The sequence below is a fragment of the Talaromyces stipitatus genome, genomic scaffold (assembly GCF_000003125.1).
Source record: "Talaromyces stipitatus ATCC 10500 scf_1105507295527 genomic scaffold, whole genome shotgun sequence".
Lineage (NCBI taxonomy): Eukaryota > Fungi > Ascomycota > Eurotiomycetes > Eurotiales > Trichocomaceae > Talaromyces > Talaromyces stipitatus.
The window spans coordinates 646,616-670,078 of record NW_002990114.1 but is presented as its reverse complement, the minus strand read 5'-3'; the positions used below and the strand labels follow the sequence as shown (position 1 = coordinate 670,078).

The following is a 23,463-nucleotide window of genomic DNA, read 5'->3' as shown; positions in this document are numbered from 1 at the left end:
AGGTATATGTTCAAGTCCACTGCCAGAACTTTGGTATGTACTTTGCAACCTGCTTGAATTGGATGTTTGTATCCATGGATGGCATGAGAAGCCTGCTGAGATCTTGAAAAGCTAGAACATGTCAAGGCAATTGTCGACAACTATCTTCTAGTGCGATTACTGTAAATCAGTAGCGGTTTAGTGGCCATTCTGCTGACCATTTGTAGGTACGTCTGCGGTGGTGCGCGGAAGAGTGCATTCCACAAGTGACACCTGGCTGCGGCAGTCATAGATACGTGACAGTTCAAGCCCTGCTTTCTCGATGATGTTTTTGAACTCCCCCGGAATGCGCTCAATACCGTTGATAATACTCATCATTGAAATATCGCGCTGGTGGCTGTAGTGGGTGTGATAGCCGCAACTAGCTGGCAGAGGAGATGGAGCAGGTGCAACAGTTTGGAACCCGGCTGTGGTGTTCATCACTTGATCGCAGATAAGAACACGGGAGTGAGGGCCCATACTTTGTCTCAAAGCAGAGAGGATTTGGATGGAATAGTCGTCAGACCAGTCGTGCCTGTGAAAGGAGTGGCCAGTTAGTGATTTGACCCCAATGCAGCTCAAGGACTGAAATTATGGGAATAATCCCTTTCAAGACATACAAAATGTACCGCAGCCAGTACACGTCGGCACCTTCGACAAAATTCTTGTCAAAGAAGTTATGTGTAATAAATTGCACACGTCCTTGCGCTAGGGCTTCAGCATTTTCTGTCGGCCAAACTTCCTTCTGGGCTTGTTCAAGTACTGGGCCGCGGTCCTGCACAATGAATTTCAGTTCCGAGTAGATGCGAGAGAGTTGAATACAAAAGCCACCTAAAACATTTGATTAGGAGTCTAAGTAGTTTCTAGTTGAATTCAACTCTAAAGGCCTTCCTTACCGACTCCACCTCCGACGTCGACAACTGTGGCCTGACCGAGGCTTGCCCAAGGGAAGTTTGTGGAGGAGATACTTTAGAAACCTGTTCTTCATTTTGAAGAGAATGTTTTTGATTACCGAATAGGTGCGCTACACCCGTGATGCGACCACCACCCAGCATTGCCAAACCGAATATACTGTGTTCCGGTCGCTTGATCTTGTCTTCTGACTGATGTTGGGTAATAGCATTTGACAGCTCTGGACCAAATGGACCAGGATATTTTCCAGGTCCTCCATTTTGCAGCTCCAACGGTGTGGTCTCCTCTTCCAACCAGTTCCAGCGTTCTTTGTTTGTATTGAGAGCTTTTTGAAAAGCCGTCTCGGTAACTGAGTATGAATGTCCGAACTTAGGATCCAACAATGTGCGTGGGAGGGCATCAGATGCTGTATAGAGGTCCAAGGCGCTTTGTGTGCTTAGTAAACAATCATTATATATCCAAGGCAGTAGAAAACTTACAACATCACTATATAGGCGCGAAGAGGCTCATTACCCGCCAAGGCTGATCATATGTGGTTGCTTGCAAATACGTTATCTTTGAGCTCGTTGAAGATATGGATCGAGCAGAGACATCTCATAACGCGAGCTTTTGTTTGCGCAAGTTAGTTCTCAATTTGCCGTGTTTCTTACTCTTTACTATCATGCTTCGGACCAAGAGCAATTACGAACCTAACTTCTGAGACTGGACTCCAGTCCGAGTTGACAGCTCCTCAACTGTGACTCCCGACTCGCCATTAGCGGCGAGGATGTCGGCAATGCGCAAAGAAGCCGCAATGTGAAGACACCGTGCCTCGTTGTATTGAGACGATACCTCCAGCAGACGCTCGCTAGGGGAAGCAACAAGTTCGACAAATTTCCCCGTTGCTGAGATCAAGGTGCGTCTGGCTTCAAATAGTTCGCGACCAGGGAGAGAGTTTTTACTAATCTCAGTACCCTTTCTTTGATTTGAAGAGGGTGTCTTCGCCCATTCGCCGATGATAGTATGCACTGCTTTGTGTGTTAACTCCAACAGCTGTAGAAGCTCATGTACATCTTGTATGGTCGCCATGTCAGCGTTGATGCAGGTTCGTTGTAGTTATTGGGATATCGATTTCTAGCGCAATTTTGCAGTTCTTCGGTTGAGGCCGCCTGGTTATGTGTAGTTATGATTGTTGATTTTCTTATGCTTTACCGAAATTCCACAATGATACATAGATCCTCTTTGAAAAGGGACCCGCGTACACTTGCTGGCTCTACTCGGCCCAGAACCGGTGTATTCCAGGGCCGGATGAAGATGACATGGGCCATGGATTCATGTCAGACCTCTAGTCAGAATGTTGATTACACGGCTGCGGCTAGAAGGGCTATAGGCACGGGTCAAAACGATAGTCTGCTTACAGCAATGTCATATAAGTCGCCTAAAGATGGCTCAAATTTAATGCTTGAAATTACTCGAAATTCCGACGCTCTGATTAGCAAGGTATCTGACAATCAAAGATGCAGTGATCGTAAAATGATACCCGTCTCGTCGCTTAGCCTCCCCACCTAGCGGTTGGGAGTCTGCCGGGGCTCAACGTACACCGGAGCTCAACGTACAATATTTGTGTAAAATGTTATCAAGTCCACCAACGCCATATATTTTGTTGGGAATATCACCTCACATCACATATCACCTTTGCCAGCTATTTACATCCATACTAGATCATCTAGTATGCGCGCAGCTTTTTGGTCTAGTTGGTCAAAAGCCCAACATATTTTATATATAAAAACTAAACAAATAAAAATACTGTATACGACTTACCTATTACCCGTAGTATCGATAAAAAAACCCTGGGGTTTGAGGCGCTGGAGCCTCCTCTTCCTCACCCTGTTGCCGCTCTGCAAGGATATAGCGTTTATGAATTTTCATCAAATCTCCATCATGGCGGCGTTTATGAGGCGGTTTGCATCTTTTACATAAAGCGCACCAACGGCCTTAACCTGGCGCTTAGTTTTTTTGCCAGCCTTACGTTCGGCAGTATCACGAATCCGTGTGAAGTTTTCACGGTGTAGCTCACCCAAATCAGCCATTATAAGACTGCCTTGGTTAACCGTTTTTATACGGCGTATGAGGCCTGGGCTGCTCTCATCTAAGATATCCTTTATGCCATCAGGTGATTTCTCGATCTTGTTGACATAGCGACGTAGTTTTTGCACGGATGAAGGAGGTGATATCGACTTGATGGTTGGTGAGCTGGGAATCGTATCATTATTCTCACCATAGATTTTTAACGTATTTCCATCATCAATAATCGCATCCTCAGGTTGGACCATGAGGTCTAATACAGCGCGAGGATTGTAAGGCTAAATCCCACGATCTTTCCAACCATGGCGGATAATTCGTGGTGTAAAGGTCTCTATCCGGATATCATGTAGCTCCTGAAAAAAGTCATTTTTATCAAAATCGAAGCCACCAAGCCGAGCAATCTTATTCACCACTCGTCCGTGAACATGTTTATATTGTTGAAATGGGACTCCATCAAGCGGTTGTAAAAGATGAGTAGAATGCGCAGGAAAGGCAAATACTTGAATGCGACACATTTTGTAATAATTAAGAAACGGTATCGTGAGATGAGTTGTATGATTATCCATGATCAATAACCGCCAATTCTTGCCATCGTCCGTAAACCGATTAAAATGTTGTAACCATTCAAATGCAATCTCATCCGTGATAAAGCCATTTAAAGCTGGTGCAATAAGCCAATCCTCATCTTTTATATACTTATACCATTCCTCCAGATGTACAACACCCTTTGGGATAATTAACGGTGGTATAACCTTTCCTTCGGCGTTTATAGACTTAACGACGGTGAGAGATTCGCGAGAAGACAGACTAGAAATTCTTTTTGATGTTTTTGGGTATGCTGTGACCACTGCTTCCTTTTTTCCTTGTCCAACAATGAATCCGGTCTCGTCAAAGCTCCATAGATTTGCAGGTGTAATTTTGAGGTTATTCATAGCGATTTTTAAGTCAATAATTGCCCGTAGTGCTCAGCGGCCGTACGATCGACTTCTTGAGGTTGTTGTACAATTCGTTGATATTCTTTTGGCAAGCGCTTAAGATATTCATAAACCCAGTCCTTGCCAGCCCTTCATGGCTCACCCTGACCGATCCAATCCTTCATAATCAAATAATTCGCGTTTTCTTCGATTTGGCGTGGTGTAGGTGCGGCGCCCATATTATCTAGATATTGATGCCATAAGAAAAGCGCTTTTTCTTGATCAATTGATAATAACCTATTCGCTGCGAGTCGGGTTGAGCGAGAGGGTGTCCCGTTAATCTGGCGATAGAGCCTCGGGCGAGAAACTCCAAATTCACGCGCTAATTTCGAGATATTTTTTATTTTTCCGTGTTTATACGCATGAACAGCCTTGGTGATTAATTCCTCCTCTTTTTTGTATTGCTCAGCAGTCATTTTTGCGGTGTTTTGGACGTTGGAAATTGCAGGGTTGCGATTTTTACAATTTTGTACGTTGAGCTCCGGTGTACGTTGAGCCCCGGCAGACTCCCAACCGCTAGGTGGGGAGGCTAAGCGACGAGACGGGTAGGCGGTTGCTCCAATGTGTAGGTATTACATGGAGAAATATGTCTAGGATATGCCTCCAAATAGTAATCTCGTGCCCAGCGGTATCTACGAAACTGGCTTCCATAGTAGTCTATATCTCCTTCAAGACGATACTTTGTCCTGGGCCACCAAGAAAGTCCCAAAGTAATCAGTGAACTTTTCTACCTCTCCAGGAGCTGCGCTAAACCCAACCCAGAGGTCTGGTCTAACAACGACCATGGCCCCGGTACGGTGATGAACCCCCCAAGTATTATGCGCATCCTCATCCGGGGCACGGTCGTCAGAGAGAACAATAGCCTTCTCCTGCAACGCTAGTAGCTCGTTATCTTTTGCAAGGGCTTCCTGGATTTCCCACGGTGTGCCTCTGGCTACCAAGATAATGTTGAATAGTTTGGATCCACCGTATTTCCAATAAAAACTATCAGGATCAGCAGGAGACAATGCTTTTGACAGACGACCCAACTGCTTCCGAACGGTTCCGAGTAAATCCCAACCAAAAACGACCAGATGAAAGGGGATAGCACCATCAAATTTATCGTAAAGATATCCCATATGTTCCTTATCGAAGCAAACACGAGGATTTGGCGCGCGAACACCGTTACGGACCTGAACTGGGGGGAACTTCTGCCATTCCACCTTGTTCACGCCTGTGTTGAGACAACTAACTCCGTATGGCGCGTCGACACCGAGTAAGAATTGTCCATGTCGCCGGAAAAAGTCATAGATAAATGCTTTTGCATCTTCAGAGGATTTAAAAGAGACTTTCTCAGCCGATGTAGAACATTCTCCATCGTCATTAGCTTCCTCATCTGATCCCGAGCCATTACTAGGGGAACCACTTATGACATGACCATTTACTATATGACCATTGGCTTGGCCATGACGGATTGCAGATTGACCATCATTTTTGGGATGGTCAATTATTCTCTCAAATTCTTCCATCCCGTCTATACCAAGATCTGCGCCTACATGATAGAGCCTTGCTGCCGGTAGAGATGAGCTGCAGACAAACCGTAGGTATTTCCCTGAAGTCTCAATAATATGCGCAGCATGTAGACGGCGCTCTCTGTCATATGTTGGTAAAAGGGCGTCCATTCGAGCTTGATTTTTTACCGTCATGCCGAGCTTCCAGGCCAAATTGGCGGCATCGAGAATTGATGCATTGAGGCCAAACGCTCCCATGACGCTATGAACATGTCTAAATGTGTGAGATCAGCAATCAAATCTGAACCCGATAGTTTCCAGTAATCGAGAAGATGGACTTACGCAGCATCTCCGACCAAATGCACCCTCAAGTCATTGGATGAGAAAGACCGAGCAACTCGCTCGCTAACTGTTATCTCATCAGTAATTGTCGGAGGCAAAAGAAATGGCTATGCAACTTACTCTTCCAGACAGCAAACCAACTAAGCGGAGCTCCAAAGGAGAGTTTATATGGCGCAAAAATGCGATTGGCTTGCTCCAAGACCTCCTCCGGAGTGATGGAGTGAATGTCAACCTGTCCACCAGACTCAACGAAGTTAGCATCACGTGCTTGTCTTGTCTGTGCCAAGGGCCCCGTCTTCGAGATGTCGAGTTGAGTGTAAAGCCTTTGCCATTATTAACCTTGCAGAGCTGATATTACAGGTATTGGGATAATGCTTACCGAATGTATCCATTCTCACGAGGAATAATGATGCATCCTCCATACTTGGAGCTGACAACAGATCTGGAAATAGTCAGAGATGTCCAAAAACTTGACGCTTTACATGTTAAAAGGAAAGCCTTGCTAGTCTTGCTTACCCGAAAATCCATGCATGAGGGTAGTCCGTCTCGAAAACACAGTCCATGATACCCCAGTAAATATCAGTACTGATGCCATCGAATGGTATTTTAAGTCTTCGCCGGATTGAACTTGAGGCACCATCACTGCCGACGAGGAATTTGGCTTCGATCTTTTCCTCTTTGCCAGTCAAGCTGTTTTCGATAACGCCACGTACCGGGTATGCAGAAGGCGAGGATAGTTTTGCTAAATCCTGATCCACTGTAAATTCCTTGAGAGTTGTATTACGTTCTACGAGTATCTTGTGGCGCAGGAGATCCCGTATGAAAATTCGCTCAATCTGGCCTTGGGTGATGATATGCAGACCTCGGTAGCGGGAATCTGACTGATGGGATCGTCCATGGTGAAGGAGTTTTCCATTGTAGTAAATGGCGGTACGTTCAATCAATGGGCCTTCTTCATGAACCTCAGTTGCGAGACCCCAGGTAGAGAGAGTCTCAAGGAAACGAGGCTGAACACCATCTGCGCGACCAGCAATGAGTGGCGTTGGAGCCTTATCATAATTCGGAATGTCAGGCCCTGTCGAAGTAGACTTAGCGCGATTTCCAGGCCACTTGGACCAGCTGTTTTGCTACTTTAGCTCCAAGGTAAGAAAAATCATATTAATACTTCTTACCTCCACAAATAAGGACATCTACTTTCGAAGATGGCTTCCACCACTCCGGAACACCGTGAGGAGAAGCAGTGCCATCGTACATTGTAGGCCAGGTACGAAGAACATTGATACCCAGATGATTGTGCCGTGACGATGTTACCAGCTCTACAGATGGCGGGAGCTCATAGTGGATATCTTCGACCTCGTCATCCTGCATTTTGTGTTACTACGGCGTTGGAAACAGATCGGTCTGCTCATGACGAGTTAGGTAGAAACATACCTCATCCCGAGGAGTCCAATGTGGCTCATTGTGAAGCTCTCGAAAACCATTTCGAAAGTGGTGAGGAAGAACTGAGCGAGCCATTGTTTGTAAAATTTCCCAGGTTGTTTCAAATGTTGAAGAATTCGATAATATTAGTCCGTGCAGACTGATATTTCTGCTTCGATAGAGTGCCGTGAAGGGGGAGGTTACCCAATGTTGACTGGAAATAAACCAATAAATTCTAGTTCAACATCACATAATGAATTGGAGCTAATAGATCTAACTGCCAATCTAGAAGTCCGCTAACCCTGCGATTTGATGTGTGTTGTCTGTTTACGTTAGCTGCATGTTTGCGGTGCTTCATACTCCGGTCCCGTACATTGAGTACTGGGGTCCTGCAGCCTACAGCGCTCAATCGAACTGCTTTGATGAAACGAACTTCAACAGGAACTAAATTCCATTGGATTCTAGCACTCATCTTTTACTGTTCTGGAACGAGAAATATGGGTTATTATTTCTGGTTGACTAATCTGAAGCCCAGGGTTAGGGTTTAGCCCTGTCTTAGTTGGGTTTAGAAGCCGCAAATAGCTTTGGGTACTTTTCATGTTTCTTTATTATTTGAAGGCATTATTTTACTGCCTCATTCTATCAAAAAAGATGCGAATTAAGGTAGTGCTGGTTTAACTAGGTCTGATAACACGAAGCACAGAATCACTAGTAAGGCCAGTCCGACGGGTCTACAAGGGGCGAGTCTGGTAATATTACGACTGACTCCCACGAATCGGGGGACCGGGGGATAGCTACACATCTATAGCTGCAGTGCGGCCAAAAGGTCGGAATAATCAATATTCTGAACCGATAGGTGCGTACCGTAAGCTGTAAACACTACTTAGTCTCACGTGGCACGTGCGTGCCGCGTGTATATCTAACTAGCTATCCCCCCGTTCCCCCTCGTTCTCAGGAATAAGTCACAATATTAGGAATCAAGATATCTTCATATTGTCAGGCTCATTAGGCTGCTTCGTGTTCGCGCCTTACTACCGTCTATGCTTCGTGATACGGACCGTAGTTAAACCGACAATAACAAAGGTATCAACCAATCCCTGCTTACTTCTAACTTATAATAGAGTCGAGATTGCAGATCTGTAAGCAGCTTGTAGCTGCTGGGAGACAACATCGACCTGAGCGGTATGGCGTTAATTAACACCTTCAGAGCAACAGTGGGACTCGGTAAGGGAACTTACATTTTGTGGTTCGAAAGGTTCGAAATGATTTCCAGGAATCTTCAGCACTGTCAATTGGCGTGCTAGCAGGCGCTCCCATTGGGCCAGAGCAGCCTCTCGACACTGGTTATCCGATAACCAAGGATGGTCTGCGCCGCATAAGCGACGGGTGTCGATTGTGCTGCTACTTTGAAGCATAAAGTACTTTCTGCCCTCCGGAATGACATCTTGCGCTATTGTCTCTTGGGAAGAATATTCAGCGAGAAATCGTGCATGATGCTGGAACTGTGCTGTGATAACGGATATGGCAGAGGTTGAAAGTTCTTTGGCGCTCAGCACATGCTTCACAATAGGTTGAGGAAGGGGCTCTAAGTTATGTGGACAAGGTGAGTCTATCATGATGACCGCCAGCGTTCTGCATCCCTCACGCTCAAGAGACTGAGCTACTTCGTGCGCCAACACTCCCCCAAAGGACCAGCCTAGGTTTATAGCAAGTTAGATAACAATTGAAAACATCCTTATAAGTTCACAGAGCATACCTCCGAGAATGACGGGACCTTTCAAAGAGCCGATGATTACCGAAGCATACTGCTCAGCCATATCGGTGAGGCCCTTCGCCCAATGAGTCTCCTTCAGCGTTGGATTCTTGATGGCATAAACATTACCGCCTATAGGAGTAATCTTCCTGTAGTGTTCAATAGTCCCGCCACCATCGTGAAAGAGCACCAATGGGGGCAAAACCTTCGGAACTCGTTTGCAGCTGGGTCAGAGCTGGTTCGTGGGAAACTGTGACTTGCAAATAGTTGATTTTATTTCCGGAAATGCCGTAAGACGGATTATTCGGTGACCCTTGGAATTCTTCCAAAGGTGTCCCTTGTGATTTTGGCGTCAAGTTCAATCCGAGGTAGGTAGCTAACTCCTGGATGGTTAGGTCGAAGACAGTGTCTTCAACTGGCAATGACCGTCCAAAATGTTGCTGTAACGTCTCCTGCAGCTCAATCTCCATTAACGAATCAACGCCTAGGGATCCCAACGTCGTTTCAAGATTGATTTCTGACACCGGTACTTCACACTTTTTGTTGATGATTAACAGTAATTGATTTATCCCATCAGATGTGGGTAGAATGGGGCTGTCGCTGGAAGAGCTGGAACTAGACGGAGGATCATTGGCCTCATCGAAGGAAGTCTCATCAGAGGAACCTTCAGAGGTGATAGGGAAAGTGTAGCTCGCTCCAATGCTTTGTTTTTTGACATATTCCTGCAACTCCTGAACGTTCTCCATGTTTGTCATTTCGTCCAGGTCCAGATCAAGATCTGAGAATCTCTCTCTAAGTGGCGCCGCAAGTTCAATGCGCATCATGGAATCAATACCAAGACTGGATAGGTTAGTCAAGCCGTTGATTGAAACACGCGATTTTTCGCAGATCTGAGCGATCACGTCAATTACGACAGACTCATAATCATCCTGTCGAGCCACTTGGGTTTGCATGTTCCAGTCAGACTCAATCGTTGTAGTTTTCTTTGCTGACCCGGATGATTGCATCCTGACAGCTGATAATGCTTGACCAGATACACCGCCGACCATTTGCCGTGCTAGACGCTCTTGAAAGAATTTCAAGTTCAACCGCTTGAAGTGCATACCCTCTACGCTAGCCACCACGACTCCTTCCTCTGTCATCGCGTATGCTTCCCCTAGCAGCACCCCGTCATTGCAATCCAACAAGCTGCAGTATACTTGAAATGTCTGATTAAGAGATATACCTTGATACAGTATTCTAGTCATTTCGACTTTTGTGCAAATGCAGGCATCAGTTTGGTGAACATGACTATTGGCGACAAATCCTGCAGCGTGAAGAAGTGTATCCACAAATACGGGTGTAATAATACCTCCTTGACGAGATTTTAGAGGAATCTGAAATGTTCCATATCCTTCTAATCCGTCCTCCAATACGGTGAGCTCCTTTATGGCTTGAAAATCTCCACTATAGGAAACGACTCTGGGGAAGATTGTGTTGTATAGCGTCTTGGTTCGGAAGACGTTTGTGTAAGCTTGCTTGGATTGCATGTGCGCGATTTGTCGTTTGACATATGCAGCACTACGCGCGAGAGTACGATTTATTTTTGTGTTTGGCTGCCATGAAGCCCACCCGGAGCAAAATATAGCTCTTACTCCATCTGGTGAAGCAGGGCATAGAGGAGACTTGCCAACTACATGCCCATGAATATATTTGGAGAGGAATGAAAGATCAGTGGAGAAGTTTGAAGGAACTGATGTTGGACTTTCTCTTTGCATTTCACTGAGTAGATGGAATGACTTCGGCCGGATATTTTTGACGACTCCTGTATCATACTTAGTAACGGCATAGATTTCGCCGAAAGGAATGAACAATGATTGTGTCTGAAAAGGATAGTCCGGAACATCGACAATCTCAGCTTCTGAGCCGTCAAAAATGCTACGCCAGCGAACTGACATGCTACGAAGACTCATTTGCTGTAAAGCGCCTGACAATGCCACCCATGCGTCCTGCTCTTTCACAAGAGAAGGTAAAAATAAGGAGCCCGGATTAGAAAATATGGTCTTGACCATAGGCGATGTGATTGGATGTGGCCCAACTTCAACGAAAACAGGCGACTGAGTTTCTTTATCATGAAGGGACTTGACAAGCTCTGCAAAGCGCACCTTTCCTCTGGTTTGTTGAGCAATATAACTAGGATTGAGATCCCCCTTCTGCATGAGCCGGCCATGGAGACAAGATCCCAACGGAAACTTGGGAGCATGGAATGGCATATCATGACATAGATCATTTAATTCTTGGAGAATTGGATCTAAAGCTGCTGAGTGAAAACCTAGGCGGACTCCTAATCGCTTGTGACGGATTTTTCGCTCTTCAAGCAGGGTTGCCAAGCGATCAATATCATTTAACGGACCGGAAACCACGCTGGTGGTAGGACTATTATCGCAAGCTATCGTTAAGGATAAGAGATGGTTGGCAGACAGTATCTCTTTTTCGATGTAGGAAGCTGATCTATCACAGGCTATCATGCCAGTCTTGCCCAGCTCGCATGATTTCGTCATGAGCTGAGCGCGACGGACGACAATTGTCAAGGCGTCTTTAACAGAAAGAGCCTCGCTGATAGCCATGGCTGCGTATTCTCCGAGACTATGATCTCATGTTAGAAAGCAAGGTATGTTGTGAGAACTCCGCTTTGCTGCAGCTTACCTATGACCGATGATCACATCTGGCTGAATCCCGAAGGAGAGCCAAAGACACGCAAGGGTATATTCCACAATGAAACATGCAATCTGAGACCATAATACAAAGTCAGATGTTGCAGCAGGGACAAATGTCCCATCAATATCTGGTATGACACTTGGAAGTCCCAGCTGTTGCAGTATTTGATCACACTCTGTCACCTTTTCCCGGAAAACAGTTGCAGTGGACAGTAGCTGCTTACCCATTCCTGAGTAAAAGCTGCCCTGACCAGAGAAGACAAAAACAAGTAGACTTTCAGATTTTGCTGAGCATTGATGAAGAGTCAAATTTTGTTCTAGCTGCTGGATCAAGTCTGTGACACTGCTTACGGTTAGAGAAGATCTCCATTTATACAACTGTCGTCTCGCAGTCACGGTGTAGCAGAGATCCTCAATTGCAGGGGAAGGAGGGCCCATCTGAAGCTTCTCCAGATAAAGCTTGATAAGGGCTTTCAGTGCTGATTCGCTCTTGGCCGACAAAATGAAGTTGTATGCTGCTCTAGCGGTACGTTCGGTAAGGGGCGGTATGTTGTTCCTCTGATACTCCTCAACAATGAGTGCTGCGTTTGATCCTGCGGCCCCAAAGTTGTTGATCAAAGCTCGTCTTGGTGTACTAACTCGAGTTTTCCATTCAACAGACCGTGTCGCGATCCGAAAAGTCCTTGACAGTAGACTTTCCAACTTCGGATTGAGATTCTTAAAACTGCCCTGAGGCGGAATCGTACAATGATGCATCATTAATAATATTTTTGCCAGGCTCGCAGCACCAGATGCAGCTTCTGCGTGTCCTATATTGCCTTTTATAGACGTCAAGTAGACAGACTGTACAGGCGATAGGCCCCCGAAGACCGACTCAAGGCTGGAAGATTCGACCCCATCACCCGCCTATTTAACCATGAGCTTTTGTGCATATTCAACAACAGCAACAGGCTAGAGAATGAGGTAGACCATACCTGAGTTCCCGTCCCATGAGCTTCTACAGCACTTATTGATGTAGGGTCAATGCCGGAAGAAGAGAGGAGCTTGCGGAAAAGATTCTGCTGTGTCTCAGAATGGGGGTGTGTAATTGAAGAGGCGTTTCCGCTTTGATTGACTTCTATGCCTCGGATAACGCCATATATACGGTCATTCTCAAGAATTGCATCTTCTAACCGTTTGATGACAAAGAGGCCAGCGCCTTTCAGATCTACAGTAGCCATCTGCACCGGCATCGAAAGGCTTACACTGGCCGGTATCACTCAAGAAGTGAGCTTTAGAGAGGCCTATATACATCTGATAGGGTACAAATGTCAGTCATTGAGACGAGAAGATTATTGAGGTTTATCTCTCACATCTGGCCTGGTGATAACGTTCGCTCCACCTGCCAAGGCAGCTGAGCAGTCACCAGCAGCTAATGCTCGACACGCTGTCGCAATGGAGACCATTGAAGATGAGCACGCAGTGTCAATGACAAGTGAGGGGCCACTCCATCCAAACGCGTAAGAGATTTTACCGCTCAAGAAGGCACGCAGTGTTCCTACAAACAGAATTAGGAAATGCCCTGTGCACAATTTCGGGATATACTCGCCAGTCGAATAATATACATCAATATCCCGGGTTAAGTTCTGTACATAGTCTTCTGTTGCGATGCCAATGTAACCACCAATGGTGCGAGGATCATAAGATGGTGTAACGTGCGGGACATATCCGGCGTCGTCCATGGCATGGACAGCTCCTTGAAGCAGTATTTTCTGTTGAGGATCCATTGAATTTGCATCACGCGGTGAAATGTTAAAGAATTCATGATCAAAGCCGTATGGGTTGTCAATGAAGTTACCATGGCGCGCCTTCATCTCACGATTTGTGCCATGTTGCCCTCGGCGTGGCTGATAGTCATCGATTTTAAATCGAGTTTCTGGAATCTAGCGTGCGTTAGATGTTTTTATATTGGAAATATTTGAGAAATCTTCATGAAGTTAACGTTCACTTTACTAACCTTCTGTACTGTATTGAGACCTTGCTCAAGCGTCCTCCAGAATTGTTCCTTTCCAAGCCCAGAGGGAAAATTCACCGACATGCCTACGATGGCAAATTCTGTCGAGAGGCCAGTATCTGATTGAATGCCAATAAACGGCACATCAATGAAGCTGGTCCGTTGTGGTGAGGAGATATCTCGATTGACGCTCGCAATCAACGTTCGAGCACCGGCCCCGATAGTGATCACCTCCGATTCATCATATGACTTGATGGATTCTACCACATTATTCCAAGTGTTGGAGAGATCCGCATTTTCCACAAGAATGCAGGAAATAATATATTCTAGTAAGGAGTCAGCTAATTGCGAATGTGCGTCTAGCACACGGCCATCATGGCAAGACCATAGTGGATGCTTCAGATCTGCCAGTGAAGGGAAATCGCTTTTTCCGCAGCTCAAGTCACGGAGCACCATTTCTAGTGCGTTATGGCCTTCGTTGCCAGCATGATACGGAGCGTATACCGGTATCGGGGATGATGCTGTATTTCCTACCAGGTGCCTTGAGCGGAACTGTTCGAGTGAGGATCCCAGGCCAACAACACTGAACGCATGTTGACTGAATCTATTGGCAAGTCGTATTGATCCATTCTGTAGCGTGGGTGCATCTAAAAGTGTATTGAAATCTTCCACCTTGGTCTCCAAAGTCTTTTCTGGCATTCCAATCACTGAAAGTGCCCATGGAAGGCGTTGCGATTCTTCTCCAGCAATTTTGTAAGCAAGTTCTGCCGCCCGATATCCTAACCAATATGCCGTGCGAATGGCGCTCTTGCTGTACCTGATATACTCTACTTGATATACTCTTCTATTGAACCACTACAAGCAATAACGACAGCAGCGAGCATGCCTGAGCAAAATCACGCTACTGCAACATGGGACGACAGCTCTAAATTAGGATCGTAGTTGAGATAAGCCAGGAGCTGATTGGCACATAATGAAACGCCTTCGAGAATTGGATTGCGCGTCTGGTCTGGTCGCAGGGTAAGCAGACTTTCTGGAGAGCTTGACACCTCAAAGTTTGCCCATTCCGGAATAGATAACAGAGATCGTGAAGCTACAACCTCTTCTAAGAATGCACTGTGACATGCTGAAAGTAATAGAGTCAACGATGGGTTTCCTCCATCTACGAGCTTCCTTGTACTTGACGAAGGGGAATGGCGACTCCCTTGACCTCCCAAAAAGATAACCCGTTGAAAGCTCATCGTGGATTCTGTAGTGCTGCTCTTAGTATGCATTGTTGAGTTGAATCGGCGGTACTCAAAAGGTTTTGGACATTTCTATGTAGAGGGTATATATCAGCCATGCCAAATAGTTGTCGACTTGGGCATCAAGTGTGAAAGGATGCTGGACATAAGGAGACCCGCGTATAATTACTCGTCTATGGAGACAGCCATGAATATAATGTAAGCCTTGGCTCTTTGAAGTTTCTATGTCCCTTTCTATGATGCGATAATAGGGTTGCAATGGACCCTTGGAAGTGTCCTTGTACGCGGGTCCCTAGTGCATCTCATGCCGCATAGAGATGTAACAAGTATGTAGGCAGTGATGAAGAGGGGAGAAATGGAAACCGAAAAATTCTTGTTGTTCGAGTTTTTTTTCTATCCCCTGAGCTCACAATCTCGTAACAAGATCAGCACTGAGGAAAGTAACCGCAGCTCAAAAAATATCGCCCCTTCATCCTCGGCATCGCTCTACTCAAGGCTTTCAAAATCGTAACTCGCGCAAGAAAACTTCCTAGAAAAATGCCTGCAATCGATTTTGAAAGTCAATCCATGCCTAGTGGTCATGAATTCCATCGACCTCTATTCCAAGTATCTCGAGATTTCCCGAAGGACCCTTCAATGCTCAAGACACTTCCTAATCTAATAGATTTCAACGCCGAACACAATCCAGACCATCTCTTCGCTCTTCAAGAGGTACGAATTGGAGGGAAACAGTTACATCTAGTAAGAATCAATTTCCGTGACTTGAAATCTGCGACAATTGGCTGTTCCCTTTTTCTCCGGAAATCACTTTTTGGAGCCCAAAAACACTATGACGGTGCAGATAATGAGCACCGGTCTTCAAAGAAACCAGTAGCGTTGTTCCTTGAGAGCGATGTGACACTCTTTGTCTATCTCGCTGCTCTATTATACCTTGATATTCCTGTATGTCACCTGCCCCCGTGCCCGCTCCGCCAATCCTATCCATCTATCAATCTAGAGAATGGATTGGAGAAGTGGAAAAAAATTAGCTAATGGCATGCACTAAAACAGGTCTTAATGCTATCAATTCGATTAAGTCCCGTCGCCATCGCCCATCTTTTGAACGTTTGTTCTGCACAAGCCATCATTGTGTCGAAAAGAACTCAAAGTGCCGCCGAACAAGCATTAAATGGCACATCAATGGAGCAGCAAGAGGCCACCATTCAACGGATTCCTTCAATTCCATATGAAAACTTACTAGACCTGGGCAAGGCTGAAAGTAATGAAGTCGTTGAAACCCCGAACCCTTCTTCCGATGAGATAGGAGCTTTGATTCTTCATTCATCTGGGACTACTGGGCTGCCCAAACCGATCTCCTTGGTACATCGATACTTACTCGGTTATGCGGCTTGTCATCGTTTAGAACCTGAGGAATGTAACAATCACGTAAACGTTTCCACTTTGCCAATGTATCACGTACGTTCTTACTTGAAACAACCTTAGATCTATGCATACATGATTGACATTAGCTTCTGTATAGGGTTTTGGTCTTCTTGCCCCGTGCCTCAGTCTTTCAACGGGCAAGGCCTGCTGTTTCCTTTCGGGAAGCACCATCCCTTCTGCGTCGTCTGTCGTTGAACTAATCAATCGGTCCGGTGCATTTTCGCTAATGACTGTGCCAACTATACTTGAAGAAATGATTTCGAGTGAAAATTACTGGAAGTCACTGATCGGACTAGACTTTGTCGCCGTCGGTGGTGGGGCCATCAAGTCTTCGATTGGGGAGCAGTTGGTCTCCAATGGCGTGAAGCTCCTGAACCATTACGGTGCTACCGAGATTGGTGCTATAGCTCCTATTTTCTGTCCTGGAAAAGACTACGATTGGCATTATCTCCGTCTGCGAACGGATATGGGACTTGAGGTCAATGAGGTCGAACAGAAGGGTAAAAATGGCGAGACACTGTATCAACTTACTGGCTTCCCCTTTGGATGGGGCAAACCATTCCCAGTTCAGGATATTCTAGAGCTTCGTCCCAATTCTAAGCATACTGAGGTCAAGGTTTTGGGAAGAGGGGATGATCTTATTGTTCTTTCCACGGGCGAAAAGGTTCGCCCTCAGCGGCTCGAGGAAGCGCTCTTATCCACGGGTCTTGTCAAAGTAGCTGTTGTCTTTGGAGAACATCGCCCTGAAGTTGGTGTTATTGTGGAGCCAGTGCAGCCTCTGGCGAAGGAAGAGCATCCATCTTTTGTCGAAGCAATTTGGACTGTTATCCGAAGTGAGAACCTGCAACTGGATCGACATGCTCGCGTGCCTTCAAAGACGATGATCGTGATTAAACCTACTGCAAAAGTAGTGCCACGATCCGACAAAGGATCCGTTATGCGCAAACAGACCTACGAAGTATTTAAGGATGAGATCGAAGCTGCTTATAGATATAGTAGTAACGGAAAGGAAGAAGGGGATATCAACCTAGCGTCTGAGCAGAGTCAGCTTGAGCGTGACCTAAAATCTATTATTCAACGATGTGTCCAAGATCGAATTGCAGATCCGTCATCTTGGGATGTGAACGATGACTTCTTTTCCAGGGGTATGGACTCTTTAGAGGCAACTCGGCTCGCTCGAATACTCGAAAACGTTCAGAATAAGACAACTTTCCCAGCCCTCCTCAATGGCCAAGTCAGCCCCCAATTTATCTACCAAAACCCTAGTGTCCGAGCATTAGCAAAGGCTCTCCTAGAGGGCACCACCTCTTCCTCACCACCTGTGAACACAGCATCTCGGACCATACAGCTGATGAAAGCGTTGGCTACTCAATTTTCGTCTTCTGCTAGCTCAGTCGATCCCTCAGAAAGGAAGTTGACCGTGCTTTTGACCGGCTCAACTGGCCATCTTGGGGCTTATCTACTACAGGGGTTATTACAAGCAGCAAACGTCGAGCAGATCATATGTTTCAATCGTTCTCGAAAAGAATATCTCGACAAGCCTTTTTCAGTAGTGACGACATCTACCGAACATGAGCTTCGTTCTCTCCAACTGGAAGCCAATAGCAGAAGTGGCATCACTCTTGGCGAGAACTCGTGGCGTAAGATCCGATTCTTACCTTCCAACCACATCGATAAACCCAATCTGGGGCTACCTGAATCCGAATATGGTCACCTCAAGAAGACGGTTACTCATATCATTCACAACGCCTGGCCCATGGATTTTCAGAGAACATTGCTATCATTCACACCACAAATCCGCACCGTGCACAACATGATTGACTTTGCGGTAGACTGCCATTTTACTCAGCGACCTTGCTCACCAGCTCTTAACCCACAACTGTTGGTCTTGTCTTCCATCGCAGTTTGCGCACGCAGCAAGTCAGGTCCAATCATTCTCGAAGCACCAATTACCGACCCCAGCAGTCCTGCGCCTTTCGGCTATTCACAAGCAAAATGGGTGTGCGAGAATGTGTTGATTGATGGCATGAATAACTTTGGGGATAAAGTCCAGCATACAATCGTTCGCTTGGGCCAGCTCACGGGGACCACAGAGTCAGGCGTGTGGAATGCAAACGAGCATTTTCCAGCCATGCTTAAGGCGTCTCAAATAGTCGGATCGCTTCCTGATTTGACTGGTGTAAGCTTTTTTACCCCCCAGAATACACGGCGTATACATACTCACAAGATCACATGCTAATGGAATAATATGCATGAATTAGACATACTCCTGGATTCCAATGGACATTGTCGCCAAATCCATACTTGAAATCCTTCTAAACAGTAGCATTAGCAGACCTCGCAATGCAATATACCACATCGAAAACCCAATAAGACAACCATGGCAACCTCTTATCTCAGCTCTTGCCGTCAAATTGAACCTGACGATCGAAGCGACGAGTGCCAATCCGATAATACCTTTCGACACTTGGTTAGAGAAAGTCTCCAAGACGATGGCGGCGGCGGCGGTCAATGATGACACTCAGCCCAAAAAAGAGGATGATGACCTGGAATTCCTCAAGCATCTTCGGACATTTCTGGAAACGGATTTTCGTGCTCTTTCGGGTGGAGGTGTTATTCTTGATACGGCTGAGGCTCGCAAGGTATCGCGATCTCTGCGGACATGTAATGGCGTCGGGCTTGATTTGGTGGATAAATACATTGCTTATTGGCGCAAGTGCGGTTTGTTGAACTGACTTGATCCGAGTCAACGAGAGGGAAAGCACATAGGTACTAAATATACAAAGATGATATTAAATGCATGCTGCCAATAATCTCATAACCCTTCTAGGTTAACAATCAATTAGTTACACTTATACAATCTAGCAGATATGTACACCGACCTATAAAATACACTATTAGATTGATATAAAGACAAGAAAAACAAGAATGGCTTGAGATAAATGCTACATCATCAGATTGTATTGCTACTTATTCTAAACGCACAGCCGGCTCATACCCAGGGATACCGATTATATCCGCCCAAGATGCGAGGGTTCGAGGGAGAAAGAATGTAATATACATAACGGAGATGGATATCAGTAGTCCGGGTAGCTAGAAAAATAGATCACAATTAGCCAAAATGTGCAGAAAAGGGTGTAAAGATAGGGGAATAATCACCTTCTCCAACCATGTCTGGAACCATATCGCGGTCATAAAGAGCATCCACCAGCTCAACCTAATCACAATCCAGACAAACTTTGTAGAATATATCGAAATCGGAAACCGGATTGCTGAAGCCATGATCATTTGCTGTCGTGTGTTCCCCGTCCGAATCATCTTTATCATGAATTTGACTACTCTCTGAAACCCCGTTCTATACAGGCAGCGACGTCCCCAAAGCCTCCAAGGCAAAAAGCACACTTCCCAAATCAAGCATAAAGACATGACCGCTCATCATGCCCGCCCCTCAAGCTTTACAAGCACCCGCCGTAAGAACAACCTTGATTTCTTCCCAGGTATCATCCGGAGTCAAAGCAAGCCTATCATCTAAACTAAAGGGTCCGGAGAAAAGGCTTATGGTCGAGGCGGCAACATAGAGCTTAAATTTCACTCTCGTCCGAGAACAGCAACAGATGATAATGACATAACGGCAGCAAAATCAGCTTTTAGGGGTGCACACGAATCGACTTACGAATATTCGTACGATTATTCGTAAGTAGGGCTCTCCATGGATAAGATCCATGAAAATTTAGCATATCCATGATATCCATAGATCCATGGATATGCGTAGTATTACTTACAAAGAGAATCTTTCAGTGTAAGAAGCTTCCTCATGGTTTCACTGCTCAAAGACCACCTCCGTAAGCCAAGAAGATCCCGTCCAGTGTTGAATACTCTCTCAACATCAACCTCTGCTGCTGGAACAGCTAAGTAATCCCTTGCAGCCGCTGTCATGCGTGGATATTCATCTATATAACCTCTCCACTATGTGTAAATCCAATTTCTCTTCTTCTCGTCAAATTTCACAACATTAGAGCTGAGATATCCTGCAATGTTGGAGGGCTTTTCTGTAGATTTCTGCGATTTTGCCTTGATCTTACTCATCATCTCTAATGCTATGGTCTTATATGGATTTTGCAAGGCGCCTGATGGTCCTGATTCTTCTAAAGGTGTAGAAAGTTCGGGCTTATGAGTTATAGGATACTAGATCTTAAGCTGCTCTTGCATAGCAGTAATAATATCCTTAGCTCCATCCTGTAACTCATACTTAAGAATAAGTTTCTTAAACTGAGGATCCAAGAACATTGTAATATAGAGAATATCGTATGAATCATCTATAAGAGTATAGTACTTGTCATATTTTCTCATGGCGCTCTTAGATGCGTTAGCGACATCTGTGTCAAAGTCCTTGAACTTTCCCTCCCTATCCTGAACTTCTTGAAGAAGATTGAAGAGTTAATAGTAGATAACCAAAGACTAACTGATTTGTGAAATATCAGTAGAGAGCTCCAGTGTATATCTATCAAACTCTGCAAGGACTATCCGGATTTGTCCAAGCTGATTCCAGTCTTAGTCAGTAAAAGGAGGTAAGATATGTGTTGGTTGCTTCATGCAATCGAGATGTGTCAGATAAGCTGGCTTTCCAATGAAGCGATCAATCCGAAACTGTCATGTGTAAGAGAATGGTCTCAAGTTTACCCCATGGGATAGCTTACAAATCAGCTCAGGAGAAGGTCTATATAGACGCGGCTTTGGAACATGATGTACTTAGAAAGAGAGACACAGAACTGAATGAATACCCATTGAAATTGACTCCATTGCTTCGTACGTACGTACATGCACCTTAGTGCACCCACAATATGTTTTATCTTAAGATATTCCTGAATTTGAGGAGCAGCCTATTGAAAGTTAGCTGTATTTTTCACTCCTAAGATCATTAAGACTCATACATTCCAAGCATCATTAAGCATGCAATAAGAGGAATTCCAGCGAGTAGTAACATTGTACTGAATAAGCTTTGAATCCATCCCTTTTATCTGGCATAGATTCTGCCATTCTTTCTTTCACTCTGTGGTTAAAGAGATATATAAACTCAGAATGAGTATGCGAGAGAAAGCACTTTGTGATTGTGCAAGAAATTGATTATTCTCTAAATCTTCAATAATCTGAAAGTCTCCTGTAATATTACCAGCTTTCAAAACAGTAAGAAATTCCTTAACAATAAGATTTAAAATATGTACAAGATAACGAATAAAGCTACCTTCTCCTTAATATCTCATTGCTTGTTGAGTATTGCCTTATTCATAATCAGCTTTGGGCAAATCATGGAGAATTTCAGCCATTGCTAAATTATTACTTGCATTATCACTGGTAATGGAAATAAGCTTAGCTCCAATGTCTAGTTCACATAGAACCTTATAGACAATAGACACTAGATTCTCACCAGTATCAGGGCCTTCTATCTCTTAAAAGTCAAGGATTCTATGCTGAGGCTGAAAGTCTACTATAATCTAATGATTGATAATTGCAAAGATCTTGTAGCCATTTGCACTCTTCCATCTATCAAGAGAGAGTGCAATAGTACTGCAATTCTCTATTTTTCTAAGATCATTCTTTAGTTATATCTGAGCCTTAGCAAATTCTTCATCAACACGGCAGGAAAATAAATTCAAAGATCTATATTTGCAAGAAAACCCTGGAAGATCATTCCAAATTTACCTGAAAAAGAGGGTCATCAAATGCTGAAAATAGCTGCATTATTCTGATAGCCCAGTTGAAAATATTTTAATCGAGAAGTTCTTGAGGAGATTGTAAAGGCTGAGCTCTAACATAGGAAAGCATTGAACTTTAAGACGACGTGATGACGATATATTTTAGCACAAATATATATAATAGATACTAGTAGAAATAGTCACCTAAAGAAGTGTCACTATCTTTATAGATACCATGCTTCTGCCCTAAATGCTTCTGCAAGTTGCTAGTTGAACCCTTGGTAACTGACTTAACAGTAGTCCATTCCTCTAGAGCTGTGCAATGTAGACAAGAATACTGTATGTCTGCTTTTATCTTTCCAGTCTGTTTATCAAAGAAGGTCTTTCCTTGTAGTAATGGTTGTTGAAAATGGGTATAGACCCATGAGGTTTCTTTTAGGTTTTTTTTCGCTGTCTCTTTTGCTTCGGAGGCTCAAGAAAAGGATTCATTAGAGTGGATGACTGAATTTGTGAAGCTGAATCATTCGGAGCAAGAGAGCTACTTTGTGATGTAGCATATTCGAGAGTATCAGGACCTGCAACAGCCTGGCTTTCAATCTGATCTTCAAGACCAACTTCATCATCGCTACCGCCATTTGCAAGCTTCCAAAAGCCTGGCTGGCGCGTATTCTCTCTATAGGGGCAAATAAATCTGTCCATTATGCCGGTAGATTTTGAACCTGAAGAAGCAGCCTAGAAATTTTTCATAAAATCATGTCTCGGAGCGGAATAATAATTTTCTTGTTACAAGTGACTCTATCTGTGGGTTGGCTTATAAAGCCAATAAAACAACGTACGTACGTCCGTACACGCGCTTCAGGTGGTACTCCAAGTTCTATAGTCAAATGTATTCAATCGTCTGTGTTCTCTTAATGAGGCCCCGACGCGGTCTATATAGTCCTTGCTTGTGTCGAGGATTAGGTAAGCTAAACCTAATTGTGGGTGCACTAAGGTGCATATACGTACGTACGAAGCACTTGAGTCAATCTCAATAGGTGATTCTTGGGTTCTGTGTTCTGTTGTGTCTATCTGTCTTAATGAGGCCCCGACGCGGTCTATATAGTCCTTGCTTGACGAGGTCACGTGTAAGCCATACGTGACCTCTCCTTGCTGCATACCAGTGCCAGGCATCTCGATTGCACGAAGCAACCAACACTAATCAAGGAAAGCCTACAACATTGATACAAGGAAAATTCGAGAATTGAAGTCACAAGATTGAATCTACGAATCAACTTTACAGCTCTGTGTCGAGAATCTTCTATTTGAGATTGCGTGGATGGGATTCTCAAGCATAAATAGTGTCCAACAATCCCCTCAAGATGTAGAGAGAAGAGTGCGCAGAATAAGGTCAATATCAATATTTCCACTATAAAGATATCTTTGAGTATTAAGCTTAACTGAGTT

The 23,463-nt window shown here is 44.8% G+C and overlaps 6 protein-coding genes across 6 annotated transcripts in view, besides 5 other annotated features; 1 reads left to right on the top strand and 5 right to left on the bottom strand.

Annotated features, from left to right (window-relative positions):
- Positions 1 to 177: 177 nt before the first annotated feature.
- TSTA_082890 (O-methyltransferase, putative) lies at positions 178 to 1,998 on the bottom strand (the record flags this gene model as incomplete). The annotated part of the gene is made up of 5 exons (XM_002477974.1): positions 178 to 553; positions 639 to 793; positions 915 to 1,356; positions 1,410 to 1,452; positions 1,620 to 1,998. 5 exons carry the CDS (start codon positions 1,996 to 1,998, stop codon positions 178 to 180), a joined length of 1,395 nt encoding a protein of 464 aa, XP_002478019.1.
- A 682-nt stretch (positions 1,999 to 2,680) lies between these two features.
- Positions 2,681 to 2,715: a sequence feature (AT_rich).
- Positions 2,716 to 2,837: 122 nt separating this feature from the next.
- Positions 2,838 to 7,315, bottom strand: TSTA_082880 (uncharacterized protein; the record flags this gene model as incomplete). The annotated part of the gene is made up of 11 exons (XM_002477973.1): positions 2,838 to 3,247; positions 3,284 to 3,958; positions 4,072 to 4,497; positions 4,545 to 4,608; positions 4,649 to 5,720; positions 5,801 to 5,867; positions 5,921 to 6,123; positions 6,180 to 6,242; positions 6,317 to 6,875; positions 6,973 to 7,162; positions 7,232 to 7,315. 11 exons carry the CDS (start codon positions 7,313 to 7,315, stop codon positions 2,838 to 2,840), a joined length of 3,813 nt encoding a protein of 1,270 aa, XP_002478018.1.
- Positions 2,865 to 3,911: a mobile genetic element.
- Positions 3,959 to 4,357: a mobile genetic element.
- A 1,094-nt stretch (positions 7,316 to 8,409) lies between the features above and the next one.
- On the bottom strand, positions 8,410 to 14,902 carry TSTA_082870 (polyketide synthase, putative; the record flags this gene model as incomplete). Its single annotated transcript, XM_002477972.1, has 10 exons — positions 8,410 to 8,915; positions 8,976 to 9,121; positions 9,147 to 11,597; positions 11,658 to 12,574; positions 12,643 to 12,875; positions 12,913 to 12,961; positions 13,021 to 13,205; positions 13,257 to 13,590; positions 13,665 to 14,472; positions 14,562 to 14,902. The coding sequence occupies 10 exons, from the start codon at positions 14,900 to 14,902 to the stop codon at positions 8,410 to 8,412; spliced, it is 5,970 nt and encodes a 1,989-aa protein (XP_002478017.1).
- A 540-nt stretch (positions 14,903 to 15,442) lies between these two features.
- Positions 15,443 to 19,062, top strand: TSTA_082860 (acylglycerophosphoethanolamine acyltransferase, putative; the record flags this gene model as incomplete). Its single annotated transcript, XM_002477971.1, has 4 exons — positions 15,443 to 15,847; positions 15,956 to 16,360; positions 16,425 to 18,506; positions 18,589 to 19,062. The coding sequence occupies 4 exons, from the start codon at positions 15,443 to 15,445 to the stop codon at positions 19,060 to 19,062; spliced, it is 3,366 nt and encodes a 1,121-aa protein (XP_002478016.1).
- A 1,054-nt stretch (positions 19,063 to 20,116) lies between these two features.
- Positions 20,117 to 20,878: a mobile genetic element.
- TSTA_082850 (uncharacterized protein) lies at positions 20,513 to 21,336 on the bottom strand (the record flags this gene model as incomplete). Its single annotated transcript, XM_002477970.1, has 3 exons — positions 20,513 to 20,737; positions 21,142 to 21,207; positions 21,259 to 21,336. 3 exons carry the CDS (start codon positions 21,334 to 21,336, stop codon positions 20,513 to 20,515), a joined length of 369 nt encoding a protein of 122 aa, XP_002478015.1.
- Positions 21,265 to 21,954: a mobile genetic element.
- Positions 21,955 to 23,373: 1,419 nt separating this feature from the next.
- TSTA_082840 (uncharacterized protein) overlaps positions 23,374 to 23,463 on the bottom strand; it is a gene marked incomplete at both ends in the record, with an annotated part of 856 nt that continues 766 nt past the window's right edge. The window contains one exon of the mRNA XM_002477969.1: positions 23,374 to 23,463. Within this exon, the coding sequence (XP_002478014.1) occupies positions 23,374 to 23,463 (90 nt within the window).